This window comes from Nycticebus coucang, chromosome 2 (genome assembly GCF_027406575.1).
Source record: "Nycticebus coucang isolate mNycCou1 chromosome 2, mNycCou1.pri, whole genome shotgun sequence".
NCBI classification, from domain to species: Eukaryota; Metazoa; Chordata; class Mammalia; order Primates; family Lorisidae; genus Nycticebus; species Nycticebus coucang.
This window is the reverse complement of record NC_069781.1, coordinates 62,977,946-62,994,424: the sequence shown is the minus strand read 5'-3', so window position 1 is coordinate 62,994,424 and position 16,479 is coordinate 62,977,946. Positions and strand designations below refer to the sequence as shown.

The window sequence follows — 16,479 nt, the reverse complement described above, 5'->3', positions numbered from 1 at the left end:
CTTTGTTTCTGGAAGTTAGCTGCTGTCACTTGGTCTGTATCACTCAAGGTCCCATCACACATATTGAATTCAGAGAATCCAGTTTGAGGGTACCATTTCTTACTGTTATTGTTGGACTTCTAGCCACATTGTATATATCAAGCCACATCCAGGAGGCTGGGGCTTCCCTCATTAATATATTTCTCAAGCCTTGGTAAAGGAAATGTTGTTTTGGACTGGGCCAAGCAATGTAGTTCGGGAGTAAGCTGGACTGAACATAATTAATACTTTCCTTAGGTTAGAAAAATTACCATTTTCCTTAAATGCATTTCAAAATAGGAATCAATGGTAACAGGACAATGAAAATGTTTATGTATGGTGTTAGTGATTAAGACAAGTTAATATACAGAATGTAGTCTGAGTTTGAAAAGTTAACTGTGAACAAAATATGTTTATATTTAGTGCTTTTAGAATGAAAAAGGGATTTTTTTAGTTATCAATATATTATGTATTAAACATGTGGTTTTTATCATGTGAAAATAAAAGCTGTTTGAATGTTGTTTTCTGTTTTCTACTGCATGGTCAAAAATCAACATAAACCACAGTTCTGTTCTGAGGATGAATGTGACTACTCTTGTTCTCTAGCGGTTTTCAACCTGTGGGTTGTGACCCCTTTATAACAATGAAAATACATTGTGGCATTAGGAAGGCTGAGAACCACTGTTCCATACAGATGGCTTTAAAAAAGCTCCATCCTTTGTTTTATACTCTTTTCCCATTATTTCTTAACTATTTTACCCCTTTTGAGATCTTGCAGGAAATTGATATAGGTAAGAGGATGGTTGAAAAGATGGAAAAGGTAGACTTACCTCATTCATTACAACTTACTGTTTTTACTGTGGGAGTATAGGTTATTGAGGTAATAACACCTGTTGGAAAAACAGTGGTTTATCTGGGTCATGAAGAAATATTTACTTTTTGAGATTGCCTAAAAGGAAACATTTAAACATAGTGTTTCAAATCCTTCTTACTAAAACCCACTCCTATGGGCTACTAATTTGAGGACAGACTTGCTAAAGCAGTGGTTCCCAACCTTTTTGGAACCAGGGACTGGTTTTATGGAAGACAGTTTTTCTATGGACTGGGGGAAGGGCAAGGTGATCTGATAGTAGGTAGAGCTTAGTTGGTGATGTGAGAGATGGGGGGCTGCATATAAGCTGCTTGCAGCTTCACCCTTGCTTACCTGCTGCTCACCTCATGCTGTATGGCCTGGATCCTACGAGGCCATGGACTGGAACATTTTTGGCATCAAACTGGTTTCATGGAAGATAATTTTCCCACAGGTAGGAGGAGGGTGGTGGGACAGGAGGCAGAGCTCAGGTGATAATGCCTTGCGGCCCAGTTACTTACAGGCAAGGTCTATGCCTGGAGGTTGGGGACCACAGTGCTGAAGTACAGCCATAGTTGAAATCTACTTTAAAATGAGAGGGGCAGATTGAAATGGGAGATGAAGAGTGGTGATATGAAAGTAAGACTGGCTATTATGTACAGAGACACATAGGGAGAGGGAAAAAGAACCTCAGAAGATTTTGAGTTGATGTTATTGAAGTATGAAAGTGTTCCTGACATATTCTATTCTTCACTGAAATTTGACTTTTTTGTTTGTTTGTTTGGAATTTGACTTTTGAAAGGCTAATTATGACTATTGTTCAGATCTTATTTATCTGTAAATTTTTAAACTTTCCTCTTATAGGATAGCTAATTTAATAATCTGTTGTGTTTTGGCTATAGGGCAGTGATTAGAATATTAATTTAAATCAAATAGGTCTTTAGGATCCTTGGTCCAGAATGAGCCTTTCTTTTTATTTGTAAGCATTAATATTGGTCATGTTAAGGGTCAAGAAGTATTTCTTTTGTAATGAATGTGAATGAGACATTGTCTCAGCTCATTTTCTTCTACTGTAACAGAATGCCTGAGACTGGGTAATTTACATAGTATAAAGAAATAAGATTAATTATAGTTCTAGAGGCTGGGAAGTCTGCCATTGAGGGCCTCCCATCTGGCTAGGATCTTCATGCTGCATCATCCCCAGAGTGGAAGGTAGAAGATTAAGGAGTCCAATAGAGCAAGAGAGGGCCAAACTGATTTTCCTACCAAGCCCACTCTCAAGTAAATGAACCCACCTTGTGATGACATTAATCCATTGATGAAGGCACAGCCCTCATGACCTCTTAAAGATTTGCTTCTCAACACTGTTAACATTGGGAATTAAGTTTCTAACACATGAATTTTGGGGAACACATACAAACCATAGCAGACATAAAAATACTTTGTATTTCAACTAAACTTTATTGTATAAACATTTTCAGGCAAGAAAACTTTATTTTATGTAGAATATAAGAATATGCATGGATTAGTAGGAGAGGGCATATTGTCTGCTTTCTCTTCAGCACTCATATTTAGATTATTTGATTCTTCTGAATTTCTTTTTTTTTTTTTTTTTTTTTTGGTTTTTGGCCGGGGCTAGGTTTGAACCTGCCACCTCCGGCATATGGGACCGGCGCCCTGCTCACTGAGCCACAGGTGCCGCCCGATTCTTCTGAATTTCTAAGAGGAAGTTTTCTACCTTATTGTAAAAACGCAGATTTCCCGAGTGCCCTTGAATGATTTATTCATGGTCTATGTGTGTAGTAGCAAAAGAAAAGAATTATACATTACGTTTTTTATCTTGTGCAAGAGAGCAATTTAAAAAAAATATATTGGTAAGACTTTTAATAAAAATTTTAATGAGTTGTCGTTCCAATTCCTAGTCATTATGAAGAGTACTATCTCCTCTGTTATCATGGCTCAGAGCAGTGTACTTTTTTCCTAACTGTGTTGTTTCCGTATTACTTTTGGTTTTGAAGTTAAATATTCTTCTTCTGTTTAAGAAAATCTAAGTTGTACTCATATTTAATTGGTGTTTAAATTATACCTTGATTAATGTCGTGAATTTATTAATAACAATTTATCCAAGATTTAAACGCTAAAAATCACTAGTGTTGTAAGGTGAATAAAGTTATTCTATTGTTAACCAAGTATTTTTCCCCCTTCCTTCCTTCTTTCTTTCCTTTATTACAGTCTTCTTCCCCTAACCATAAGTTCCAGTAATTGAATACTTGAGCTTATGTAATTATTTATTTACTCTCTTTCTCCCTCTTATTTGGCTGTAAATTTTATAAGGACAGAGACTACTAATCTTGTTTACTTTGGTATGCCTAAAGCCTAAGATTAGTATATAGTAAGAATTCAGTAAGTTAGTTGAATGAATGAATGAAAAATAGGAAATATATTTTGCTGTGTATAATATTCTCCTGTGTATAATACATACCCACATTTTTGGCTCAAACTTTAAGAGAAAAAAATCTTTCATTTTAATTTTTTAATTCATATTTTTATTTGTGTATATTTAGGTAATTGTTTTTTATATTATAATGGAATTTTAGCATTTATTTTTTGACATATTCTGGCACAAGAAATTTTTGTAACAAATAATTACAAAACACAAGAACAGATACAAGGTACAAGAAATATTATGTGCCGGTAACCAATTTACAATATTTATGCATCATAGAAGGCCAAGAGCTCTTCATCACTGTTAATATTAGAAGTGTCGTCTTCTTTAATTTCCATATTATGTGTGTCTTCTGAAGAATCACTTTCCTCATCCTGGTAAATTCCATTGTCCTTTGTTCCATCCATAGCATTGCTGATGCTGTATTTTTTAAATGATTTCACAACTAATTCCTTCTTGACACCATTCCACGATCTTAGGATCCAATTACAAATCTGGGCAATGGGTGCTTTCTTGATGCTGCCTATAGGTATTAAATCGTTACCAGCTGACTGCACCCAGGATGTCCACTCTTTCTTCATTAAAGTCTTATAGGCCTTATTACTGATACATCAAGAGGTTGCAATTGTCTGTTAGCCCGTCAGGTATCCTAACAAGTTGGGTTTTCAAGACTGCTGCGATTGCTTTTTCACTTTGTCTAACATGGGCTTTGATGAGATCAAAAACAAGCACAGTTGGTTATTTAAGTAATCCTCTAGGATTCATGACCAGACTTTGTAAAACCAGATTTTCATGCCTTTTTCATTCATCCATCCTTTTTCATGTACATGGGCAATAACTCCACTTGGAATCTTCTCTTTCAAAAACATTTTTCTTTTAAAGACGATTGTAGGTGATAGCTTTCCCCCATTTGCACATCAGGCTAGAACAACAGTGAAATGTGTTTTCTCATGTCCACTAGTTTCAATAGACACAATCTTTGCTCTTTTGATGTCCACGGTTCTATTGGACGGCACATCAAATAAATGTTAAGTCGGACCTTATCCATATTGACGAGTTAGGACAGCTTAAAGTTGTCTTTTAAAGATTGATAACCTAAGAATGAAATTCCAAAATTTGAATCTCACAGGCTATTGGAAGATTTTGGGCAAGTTTTATTCCTGTCCTCATGCTTACACTGTCTCTCTTCATAAAGTTAAAACACTGTTTAATTGTACCTGAAAAATCATCAATGTTTTTTTCTAGTACAATTCTTTCATCCTCTTCTTTTTTTAAAATTTATTTATTATTAAATCATAGCTGTGTACGTTAATGCAATCATGGGGTACCATACACTGGTTTTATATACCATTTGACATATTTTCATCACACTAGTTAACATAGCCTTCCTGGCATTTTCTTAGTTATTGTGTTAAGACATTTATAGTTTACATTTAGTAAGTTTTACATGTACCCTTGTAAGATGCACCATAGGTGTAATCCCACCAATTACCTTCCCTCTGCCTATCCTCCTCCCTCCCCTCCCCTCCCTTTCCCCATATTCTTAGGTTATAATTGGGTTATAGCTTTCATATGAATTAGTTTCATAGTAGTGCCCTCTTCTTATTTCATCTTTTTAAAAAGTTTATTTTAATACATTATGAGGGTATATACATTTTGTTTACATTGTTTGCTTTTGTAAATTTTAAGTCAAAGGAATAGGTGCGCCCCTCATCCTTCCTCTTGGTTGAAACAGAGATCCTAGTTTGATGTTGCTCCAGAATCCAGGTCTTCACCTGCTGCTTTATCTCTGGCCACTTTTGAGATTTCCCTCACATTGCCTTCTTCTGTCATGGTATCTGAAGAAACTTTTTATCCTGTTGCCTCCACAATCTGATGACACTCTTGGTGGGAGGAGATACAAAGTATCTCTCAGAAGCTTTGTTGCCCATGCTCTTTAGCATATTTAATAACTGTTAGCTTAAAGCTTATAGACTAAATCATTTCAACATTTCCCAATAGGATTTTTCAATAATTTTTGTAGAAATACTGGCCGTATTGTTAGCTCCTACCTAAAGTGTATGAAGGGAAACACAATGCTCTTTGTTGGTTGAAAATGCTTTTGTTGCGGAGGTTGCTGTGAGCTGTGTGACGCCACGGCCCTCCACCAAGGGCAATAAAGTGAAACTCTGTCTCTACAAAAAAAAAAAAAAAAAAAAAAAAAGAAAATGCTTTTGTTGCAAGTTCATTATAAGTTCAACAAAACTAATTATTCTAGTGTATTATTTTGCATACGGACATCGTTATTGCTTTCTGGAGTTGTACTTTTAATGCATAAGCATAAGCAAAAGAATTTAAATCATTTATATACACATGGAATTAGTGCTACCCATGTATTATGCACATCCTTGTTTTTCAAAAATTTAGGCAAAAAATGTGCATTGTACACAGCAAAATATGGTATATTATGAATGCTTTTAAAAATTACCTTTGTTGAAAATATTTTTCTTGTATCTTGAAATATCTAGATTATAAAGTATGATGAGGAGAACTTATAATACAAATGTTTTAAAACTACACCTGCTACTTATTTTTTAATACTTAATACTGTAATAAGCAATCAACTTAAAGTGGTCTTTGAAACTCTATTTTTGATTATTTTGTATTAATATTTGAAACTACATTTGATCATGTGACCTTGATTAGCTCAACTAATTTAATTGATGACCCAACTGTATTTAAAGTAGTTTGAGGGTATAATATAACAGTCTTCATATGCATATTTTTGCAGTGAGTGTTGGTTTTAGGTTTTAATTGAAATATGATGTAGGTTATGTAGATAATAGCATTGTCTTGTAACTTGAGAATTTAAAGGATTGAAGAATATTTCTTTTTTTTTTTTTTGCAGTTTTTGCCCAGGGCTGGGTTTGAACCAGCCACCTCTGGCATATGGGGCCGGTGCCCGACTCCTTTGAGCCATAGGCACGGCCCGTATTGAAGAATATTTCTAAGTATAACAGAAAATTATATCCTCTTGGGTCCAGAAATTATTATTTAAGCAAAATAGTACATTATAAAAGGCCTGACTGATCAGAAACACAAGGACTAAAATAAGTGCATATAACTCCTCAAAACAATTTAGTATAGACTGTTCATTTAATTGTTGGATAATAGGTATGTACAAACACTGCAGTACTTAGGAGATACTAAAAAAAACACTAACTCACAATGTGGATCTTGCTAAATTTGAACTTGATATATTTATGGACTTTAATTTGGCCACTTGTTTAGAAATTTTATTAATATTTGGTCATACAGCAGTATATATGGAGAATAAGATTCTACTCAATGTTTTGTAATGTCTTTTCAGCTCCATCTAATTATAATATCTATTACTGTTTGGTTAGCTTTTGTCCCTTTGTGACTTTAAGGGTATATTTTCATCCTTTATTTTTCTCTAGGAGTCCACAAGGACAAAGATAAACCTCCCAGCTTCTCTGTTGTCCTTGAGACTTTGAGGCATACCTTGACAGATTACCAGAACAAGCTGGAAGATGCATCTAATGAGGTAACACTTACACTGTTTGGCTCCACGCTTATAGCCTTTGGCCTGTATCAGTACATATCCCTTGCTTGTTACAAAGGTCAAAAAGATTGGGAATGTTGAACTGACAGCTTCACAGATAGAAAAAATAATAAATTGTCTGTCACTGTTTTTTCTCTAAGTGTGGCCTAAAGTCATGTCTCACTTATGTTTTTGTAACTCTTTAGTCCTACTGTTATTTTCACAGTTAGAAAGAGTCTGTCACTTCTTGGTCTTCATAATTTGTCTCTTTTAATTTCATGAAAATGCTGTGGGAGTCATTTAAGTTAATATGAGTTGTATTTAAATGTTAATGTATTTTTATAACATTTGGAATAGCTAGTGGAAATTTAGGTTTTGTGAATGTTTTAGGTTAAGATTTCTACAACTGTGAAAGCTGTAATAAAAAAGAGAGAAATTAATTTTTATTCTCTAAAGGGAGTAAAGTGTTGTTAGGAGTTTTAAAAAGCAAATATCTGTTTGATGTAGCCTGGAAGCTTTTAGTTTGCTGATTGAAAAAGCCCATGCTTCTATTTATCATCTCATTTGTATTGTTTAATATGTGAGTTGTTAATTTTCTTGGGTATTAAAATGTTTTATGAATTCATGCTTTAAAAATTGAAGAGTTTGTCTAGTTACATCTTGTCAAATTAGCATATGAAGTAATTACATTAAATACAATTAGTTAGCAAAACAACAAACAGATTGTTCCAGCCAAAGGCAAGTCACATAGCATGGAATTAAGTGTTTATCCTTCTGTTTATCTCTTTCTTTCTTGTATTATAAAAACATAAAACTGTTACATTTCACATTTCAGATGAGGCTCATTTTCTTTCGGTGCTAAGGTGAACAAAGAAGGAAAAGTGAATCTTCTTAATACCTTCTGTAATTGTTTTAACGGCATAAAAGAAAGTGACCATTGTAATAATTAAATTTCTATGAAGAATAAATATTGCTAAGTCTTTCCCTGTGAGACAAGACAAACCTGTATTGTCAGTAGTTTATGAAACTCTTTTGAGGCCTAGGTCTGGAAGCTGCTGGGTAACTAGGAACATATTACCCACAGCGAATTGTTATTTGGGAGGATGAATGTCACATGATCCTCAGCATAGTTGAAAAGTCGACTCAGCAGGCTTTGGCTTAGTAACGTGCTTTGTTGTGAACCAGTGCCAGAGACAGCAGTGGGGAGACCAAGAGGGTGGCTGCAAAGAAAGCAAAAAGAGAAGTCTGACAGAAAGAAGAATGAACTGTCAAAGAAAATAAATCACAAGCGGTGCAGGACCAACTGATGACCTGCCACAAGTCTTCCCTGTAGGGCTGCATGTGACCGACCCTGAAGTTGTCATATGGAGTGAGAGACCAGTGAATACCCTCATGATGTATGGAAAGAACAGTCTATTGCTATGTTCTTTTTTCTGTCTTGTAGATGCCACTGTTTCTAGCATTTTGGTCCAGTAAGATTTTTAGAGTAAAGTAATATTTATTTATAGTAAGAATGAAATCTTTTATCCAGACATGCAGGAAAAAATACAGTAACATCACTGATAGTTTAAGCTCAAATGATTTCTTTTCTTGTTAGTCATATGAGCCTGTGATAGCAACCATATAACATTTGGTTCATTCAAAAACAATGTTTTTAAGACTTTTAATTGCTATTGAAATACTTGTATTTAAGTAGTTGTATAAAAAGCATTTGACAATTAGCTAATGAATTACCCATCCTTGAAAAAAGTAAAAAAGTTTTTTACATTTTCTTTCATCAGCTAAACAGCATAAATGATGCTAAGGAAAAGACATCTAATGAACTCGATTCTACCAAAAAGAAGATAGAATCTCACACTAAAATTATAAAGGTATTATGATTTAGAAAAACTTTTTCCTTTTGTATTAAGGATCAAATATAATTAGAGTATCTTTTTAGATAGAGAGATATCTGAAAATATGTTCTTTCCACTTTTTAAGTATGTTTGGATGAAATTTTAATTTTCCCTTATAGATCAAAGTAACAGGAGTGGTTTTTCTATTTAAACAAATTAAAATTTGATTAGCAAATTTGGTTAAAGGAAAATTAATTTCTCAGATTTATTTATAATGCCATTATTTAATTATAATTAATTCTTAGATTAAAAAAATGATTTAAGAGTTAATGTCCAGCATTAGGTTTATATTAAATATATTTTATGTAAGTATGTCCCTATTAGGAGTCAGTTTTCATCATTTAAGGGTGGAGCTGTTGTTCTTAGTCCATTGTATTTGGTAATAAATAGACTGAGACCACACTTAGCAAAGGTCTAGGACAACAGTTTATTTTATTTTCTGTGCTGGTTTTATATACTACATCTTTGTGAAATTATACTGAGGCAAGTTTCAGAAGTTGCTCAGTATTGTTGAATTTTTATTGTGTTGGTTCATGTTGAGTTTGTCATGGACACTCTTCAATAGAATTTGTTAAGGAATAAGTAGTTCAGTAGAAATTTATGTCACATATTTGCGATTTCTCTATTTGGAATGTTATTGGAAAACAAATATTCTTATGTTAAATGTAAGAAATTTATTTTTGAAATGTTATTTAGAAATTTTTAACTACTAAGGTTTTTTTTTTTTATAATAAGTTGAAAGGAAACTCCTTCAAAGAGCTTTCTAGAATTAGCTATCATATTAACATTTTATGTGAATGTCTAAACATAACAAATTTTTGAACTAAGAAATTATGCTTAGAAAATACCTTCAGTTAAATACCTTAATGTTTAGCATTATATGCAAATACTTGCATGCATGATTCTTTTGTTTTAAAGCTTTCAAAGTTCATTATGTATTTTCTATTTGTGCCCCTTCTCCCCTTCTTGTCTGGTCTTCCCATAAAGTCTTTATTTGATATCTTTGACAGGAACTTCAGGATAAACTGGCTGATGTCAATAAAGAGTTAAGTCATTTACGCACTAAATGTGGAGACCGAGAGGCTTTAATAAGCACTTTAAAAGTGGAACTACAAAATGTGCTGCACTGTTGGGAGAAAGAAAAGGCACGAGCAGCCCAATCTGAAAGTGAACTACAAAAGCTTTCCCAGGCTTTCCATAAGGATACCGAGGTATTGCCCGAGACTAGATGCCTGTCAGGAAAGGTCTTTCACTCATCTCAGTTTTATATATTTACATACATCAAGTGATTATTTTTACTCATATTTGATTTAAATAAAAATAATTGTTCTGAGGAGAATATTTTGAAATGTTCATGACAGCTGTAATATCAGTCACTCTGTTACTCTCATGATATCCTTTTGTGTGAGTTTTTAACCCCCTATCACTCACACAACTAATTTTCTTTGGCTGTTTATATCATCACATCTCAAGAAGCTTTGCTCCTAACAGTCTTTTTAAAGTTTGCCTGCTTGCCAGTGACAAAATTATTTTCACTTCGGAAGTTTATTGGCTTGATATTGTAGAAAGAGTATGTTTTTTATACTCAGATAGACTTAGTCATGGGTCCTGATATTGCTGTTTACAAATGGTATGGTTGCGAACAAGCCACACAGCTAGTCTCTCCACATCTTAGTTTCTTTATCTTTAAACAGGAATAATATCTACTTTAACGGTCTCTTTACTTGGGATATAGGATATTAATAAAAACCATAGGATATTAATAAAAATTTAGAAAAATAAAAGTCCTACAAAATTAAAACTTTTCACTTGTACACCCTAGAGAGTTGCCTGTCCGTTATTATTTATTAATGACTTCTTAAAATATTATGACAACAATTTCATCTTCTATATGAGCCTGTGTGAATGGAATTGTTGTCTTACATATTTTTTTATCCATAGGATAGAGAGCTAGTCTAGCTAATGGAACTAGTTTATCTAAGTCATCCTGCATATTGAGTTCATTACTCTAACAAATATAAACATGAATGCCAAGAAAGTAAAAAGGAAACATTCTTTCCACTCTTTTTACAGTCTGGGATTTAAATTGTGTCCACATGAAGGGGTTAGAATTGTTTTACACATCAGATAATGATTAAAGTAAAGGAAACTAGAAGCCTGACTGTATTGTAAAGTCAGCATGTCTACAGCATTGTGGTTGAGTTCAACATGTGTGAATTGATTTTGGATCTTGAAATTCTCTTTTCATGCCAAATGGATGATTATCATGCTTGGTTTATCACAGCCCAAGCAAAAAGGACATAATGGCGACACAGTGAATTATCTTTGAAGATGAACATGATCACTTGGCCAAATGTGGAGGAAGAAGATTTTTGTGCCTGAATATACATTTTGACCCAATTTAGATATGCAAAAGTCATTTTTAACTGCATATAAAAGGAGAAGGCATGCTGTATTTATGAAAAAAATCTTCTTAAGTTTGTGATTATAACTGCATTTCAAACTTTTTACAGTTATTTTAGTTGTAAAACAAAGCAGGGTAGCATATAGGGTATATATATATATTCACCCATATCACAGGGTGAATTTGAGATACACATTTTGATAGATGCAGGAAAACTTTCCTTATAATTTCTAATTATAAAACCTTTGCATATTTTATATTCAGTTTTTAAAAATCTGTAATAGAATTTCTACTTTTCTCCATTTAAAAGTTTTCTTTTTCTGTTGCTCCATTAAAAAATCTCAAGAGAAATCATGTTATCTACATAAAACATTCATCTTGCAGCTTCACAATTACCTTGTCTTTGAGTTCCTTGTTTTGGGACTATATAGATGAAATAACTTATATAGAAAGCTTTTGGACATTATATGATAGTAAGTAGACGCTTCTTCTGTGTTCAAGATGGGATCAGATTTGTACTGAATTCTACAGCTTAGTGTTTGTAGTGATCAGCAATGGTAAATTTAATTATTACAGTGGTAACATATTTTAAAGGACTTAAAAAACATAACATATTTCTAATTGGATATTTTCAAAAGCATGTCTTGAACAGCTATATCCATTTTTCTTGTACTTTGTAATACTTAAACACCTACAAATGCCCGGAGTACCAAATAGTATATGAACTTATAAGTGGGGAAAATAAATGAGCCCGTCTTCCATATCTTTCATATTACTGTCTACTTTGCCTGTGGGGCTTAGAATAGATTTCCTGTAAGTAGTAAGTAAACTGGAATCTCTGGAGGAGGAAGAAAGCTGAGTGATTGTCTACATGGAAAGTACAGATATTGGTCTAACTTTTTCTTCATCAGGGTTGAATAATACTCTTCTCTCGGCATTGTTTTTTGACTTAAATAGTATTTGTTTTGGCAAATATAAATATGGAATTATAGAATTACCATACTGACTTCTAGTTAGGCAGACTTATAAAGAACTAGATGCTTATAAACAACCAGTATAAACAACAACTGCTTATAAACTACCAGTCAGATGCCTTGTATTATAGATAGGAAAGCTTTAGCCCTGAACAGGTGCTTACTCAGATAACAGCCTCAGCAGCAGTGCTGTGGCAGAATCTTGGTCTTTTGGCTTCTAGGCTTCAGATTATGGTTTCGAATACTAAGTGGAAACAATTTCAACTGTTCTATCTGGTGTGTAGTTTTGAAAGTTTAAAAAAAAGCTATCAAAATATTCTGAGACTTGAGTATTTTAATTCCTTTTCGGGTTTTCAAAACAAATTCCTCACCATTTTTATTATGTGTTTTACTTTTTACAATGTTTATATACAGAAATTAATTTTTTTTTTTCCTGCAGGAGAAGCTAACCTTCCTTCACACCTTGTATCAGCACTTAGTAGCAGGCTGTGTGCTCATAAAACAACCAGAAGGCATACTGGATAAATTCTCTTGGTCTGAGCTTTGTGCAGTCTTGCAGGAGAATGTTGATGCCCTGATTGCAGACCTCAACAGGGCTAATGAGAAGGTAACTGTCCTCAGGCACCAGATACCTCTATTAAATTCAGTGACATTTGTCCATATCACAGTATCATTAAGAGGGGCTGACATTCATCTTATTTCAAAAAGAATTTGGATGTTAATAATTCAATACCGTTAATTATGGCTTGTCTACAACTCAGTTTGATGCCATTGCTGTGGGCATATAAATGTGACTGAAGTCTGTATGAAGTCTCCAAGCTCCACTTTCTGTGCAGGACATGCTAATACTACTAGCCAGTATTAGCCACAGGGACCTAATTAAAAGAAAATAAATTAATCTTACTGATGAAGCAATTCAAAGAACTTAGTCATTTACATTAATAAACCAACTCTTTATGTTACCATAAAATAGAAACAGGATACAGTTATTCAAAAACATGATCCTACAGTTCTTTGCTTAGAAAATATGAGGTGTTATTTTAAAAGCACTTAACACCTTTAACTTATATGCTTATGACTTGTTTCTTGAAATACAGCAAAGTATATGTTAGAAAACCTATTCCATGTTTTAGAATGTAGTAAGTATATTTTGTAGGAGAAAACTATAGACTTTTATGGTTACTTTACCATTTCACAAACCTAGGAATTTTGTCTTCAAAAAATTTTAAAACCTGCTTTTTGTTATAGAAAATTAAACACTAGAAGATCAATATGTGCCACCATTAAAGACTTTTTTCTTGTCTTCAGTATATTGAACTGGTCAGAATTGTGTTATTGTGGTTTAGTATCCAGATATTATTTGCAATGACATTTGCTGTTAAGGAATAAGAAGAGAAAATGGTCTCATAAGTTTAAAAAAATCTGTTGAAATAATAAAACAGCATATTGGCTTAACTTCAGGGTGATATTTCTTATTGTTGAGCATTTTATATTGACCTATTGGCAAATACAACCATAGGCACTGAGTAGGACTGAGAAGTGAGGGAATAAATTGTATGAAACACAGATGCTGTTCATGATAGTGAATGTGTGTAGAACGGATTTGAAAATTATTGATAATTAGAATAGAGAGTTTCATCACTCTGAGATAGTTATGTTTTTGATTTTTTTATTGTCTCAAATCTTCATTAATTGTCACATATTTTAGAAGATGAGGATTTTATTTCCAGTGTTTGAATGTGAAATAAAAAATGGTTGGAACTTTCTTGTTATTATATGTAAAATGTTCAAAGATTTGTAAATCTTATTTAAATGCTCCTTTTCTTGTTCAGATATTGAAATAGCTTGAGCTTTGGTTTCAGAAATGAGAACATTTTTCTTAATCTTCTCACTAATATTGATTATAGGATGAGTAACTTTATTAAAAAGAGAAGAATAAACGGTTTGTCATCTAAGTTGTAAAAATGACTCTATTTTCTACTAAAATATGGTAATTTACTTTGCTAATTCTTGTTTCTTAATTTCTTTGTTTACATTATAATTTAAAATTTTATATGATATTAAGAAATAAAATATACTAGAAAATTTTGTTTTTTTTGGGGGGGGGAGATGATGCAAATGAAATGGTTTGTGAGCATATCTCATTCTCTTTTGCATATCCCCATGTAGATAAGCCATTTAGAGTATATCTGTAAAAATAAATCTGACACGATGAGGGAGCTTCAGCAGACCCAGGAAGACACCTTCAACAAAGTGGCAGAGCAGATAAAAGCCCAAGAAAGCTGCTGGCATAAGCAAAAGAAAGAACTAGAGCTGCAGTATTCAGAACTTCTCCTGGAGGTACAGAAGAGGGCGCAGGTATGCTGCCTCTACAAAGAGCTTTAAAAAATTGGGTTACTTGGCTGGGCATGGGGGCTCACTCCTGTAATCCTAGCACTCTGGGAGGCTAAGATGGGTGGATTGCTTGAGCTCATGAGTTTGAGACTGGTCTGAGCAAAAGCGAGATTCTGTCTCTACTAAAAAATAGAAAAACTGAGGCAAGAGGATCGCTTGAGCCTGAGTTGGAGGTTACTGTGAGCTATGATGCCATGGCACTCTGCCCAGGGCGACAGCTTGAGACTGTGTCTCAAAAAAAAAAAATTGGGTTACTCAATGTAACTATTTCAAGTGTTTTTGTAATGATGCTTCATCAATTTAAAATGTTTTGAGAACCTCATAAAACTTGTCTAGACACAAAAATGTGTGATCATGCAAACACACACACAGATGAGTGTGTGTATGTGTGTGTGCACACATCTTAAGGATTGTATTTTATTTAAGTTTGGAAGTATGTGGTTTTTTGGTTAAAACAATCCAAAAATGGTTGGACATGGTGGCTCATGCCTGTAATCCTAGCACTCTGGGAGGCTGAGGAGGGAGGATCACTTGAGCTCAGGAGTTCGAGACTAGCTTGAGCAAGAGTGAGACCCTGTCTGTGCTAAAAATAGAAAAATTAGCTAGGTGTTGTGGGGGTGCTTTTTGTCCCAACTACTTGGGAGCCTGAGGCAGGAGGATTACTTGAACCTAGGAGTTTGAGGTTGCTGTGAGCTAGGTTGATGCCATGTTACTCTAGCCCAGGTGACAGAGTGAGACTCTGTCTCAAAAACAAAATAAAACAGAGCAAAACAAAATAAACAGAAAGTCCTCAAATGCATTGATCAATTAATAATTGCTAAAATTATATTTCTTTTATTTTTAAAATAAAATGTTAAAAAAATTTTGTAAAATATTGTCATTTTTAGCATAGATATTCTTCTATGTAGTTTCTCCATTTGTGGAGGGTCCTAGTGAACCATCATTTTAATTCATTTTATGTTAGAATTTGTTACTCCTACTAACATTATATGTATAAAGGTAAGCGTTATTTTAGGCCATGTAGCAAAGGTAGTTGACTGTAATATGTACTATGTTTTCTGTGTTGGATTTGACTGAGAATAGATGTTATAGGTAGTTTGTATAGCCATATTTTTTCCAATAGAAATTATTGCCAACATTATATTGTTAACTGTTTTCTGTTATCCCCATCTCATTTGGAATAGTATAATGGTAGTGTATAGTTTTTTGGCACTGAACTTATTAATAGGTCATTTTTGTTCCCATGATAGGATACTTAGGAACTGGAAAGTTGTATATTTTTCCCATGGTTCAGTATTTAACTTCTTTATTTGGTCCATTCAGGCTTATATTGGCAAATCTAATTAAAAACAACACCTCAGGGTGATGCCTGTGGCTCAAAGGAGTAGGGTACCAGCCCCATATGCTGGGTTCAAACCCAGCCCCGGCCAAAAACTGCAAAAAAAAAAAAAAAAAAAAAAACAAACAAAAAACAGCACCTCAAATTCTCTCTCTTTCTGTATATCTCTCTCTGTATATATATATTTGTTTGCCAGTAACTGGGTTCAGAATACATAAAATCAGGCCACTCTGTATTTTCAAACTTAAGGGGCCTATTTAAACTTATACTTTTCTATATTAATTTGAATCAGTAAATGCATACTCTAAGAGTATTTATTTGTTCATTCTAAATGATGATAGGCTCTGCATTTTGTAGTACTAATATAAAAGACCTAACTAATTTATTTTAAACTTTTAGATGTAACATTAACATACAGGGAAGTGCACAGCTCTTAAGTATATAATTTGATATTTAAAAATATTTATTTTATTGATACATAATATTTGTACATATTTATAGGATACATGTAGTATTTTGAAGCATGCATATAATGTCAGGATATTTAGAATGTTTCTTACCTCAAATATTTGTTATTTTTTTGTGTTGGTAACATTCCAAATCTTCCCTTTTAGC

General features: G+C 33.4%; 1 protein-coding gene across 1 annotated transcript in view; it reads left to right on the top strand.

Moving 5' to 3' along the window:
* CCDC171 (coiled-coil domain containing 171) overlaps positions 1–16,479 on the top strand; it is a 473,803-nt gene that overhangs the window by 148,757 nt on the left and 308,567 nt on the right. Inside the window, exons 12-16 of the mRNA XM_053574177.1 lie at positions 6,755–6,861; positions 8,640–8,729; positions 9,764–9,964; positions 12,571–12,738; positions 14,301–14,489. Of these exons, the coding sequence (XP_053430152.1) occupies positions 6,755–6,861; positions 8,640–8,729; positions 9,764–9,964; positions 12,571–12,738; positions 14,301–14,489 (755 nt within the window). The remainder of the gene's footprint in view (positions 1–6,754; positions 6,862–8,639; positions 8,730–9,763; positions 9,965–12,570; positions 12,739–14,300; positions 14,490–16,479) is intronic.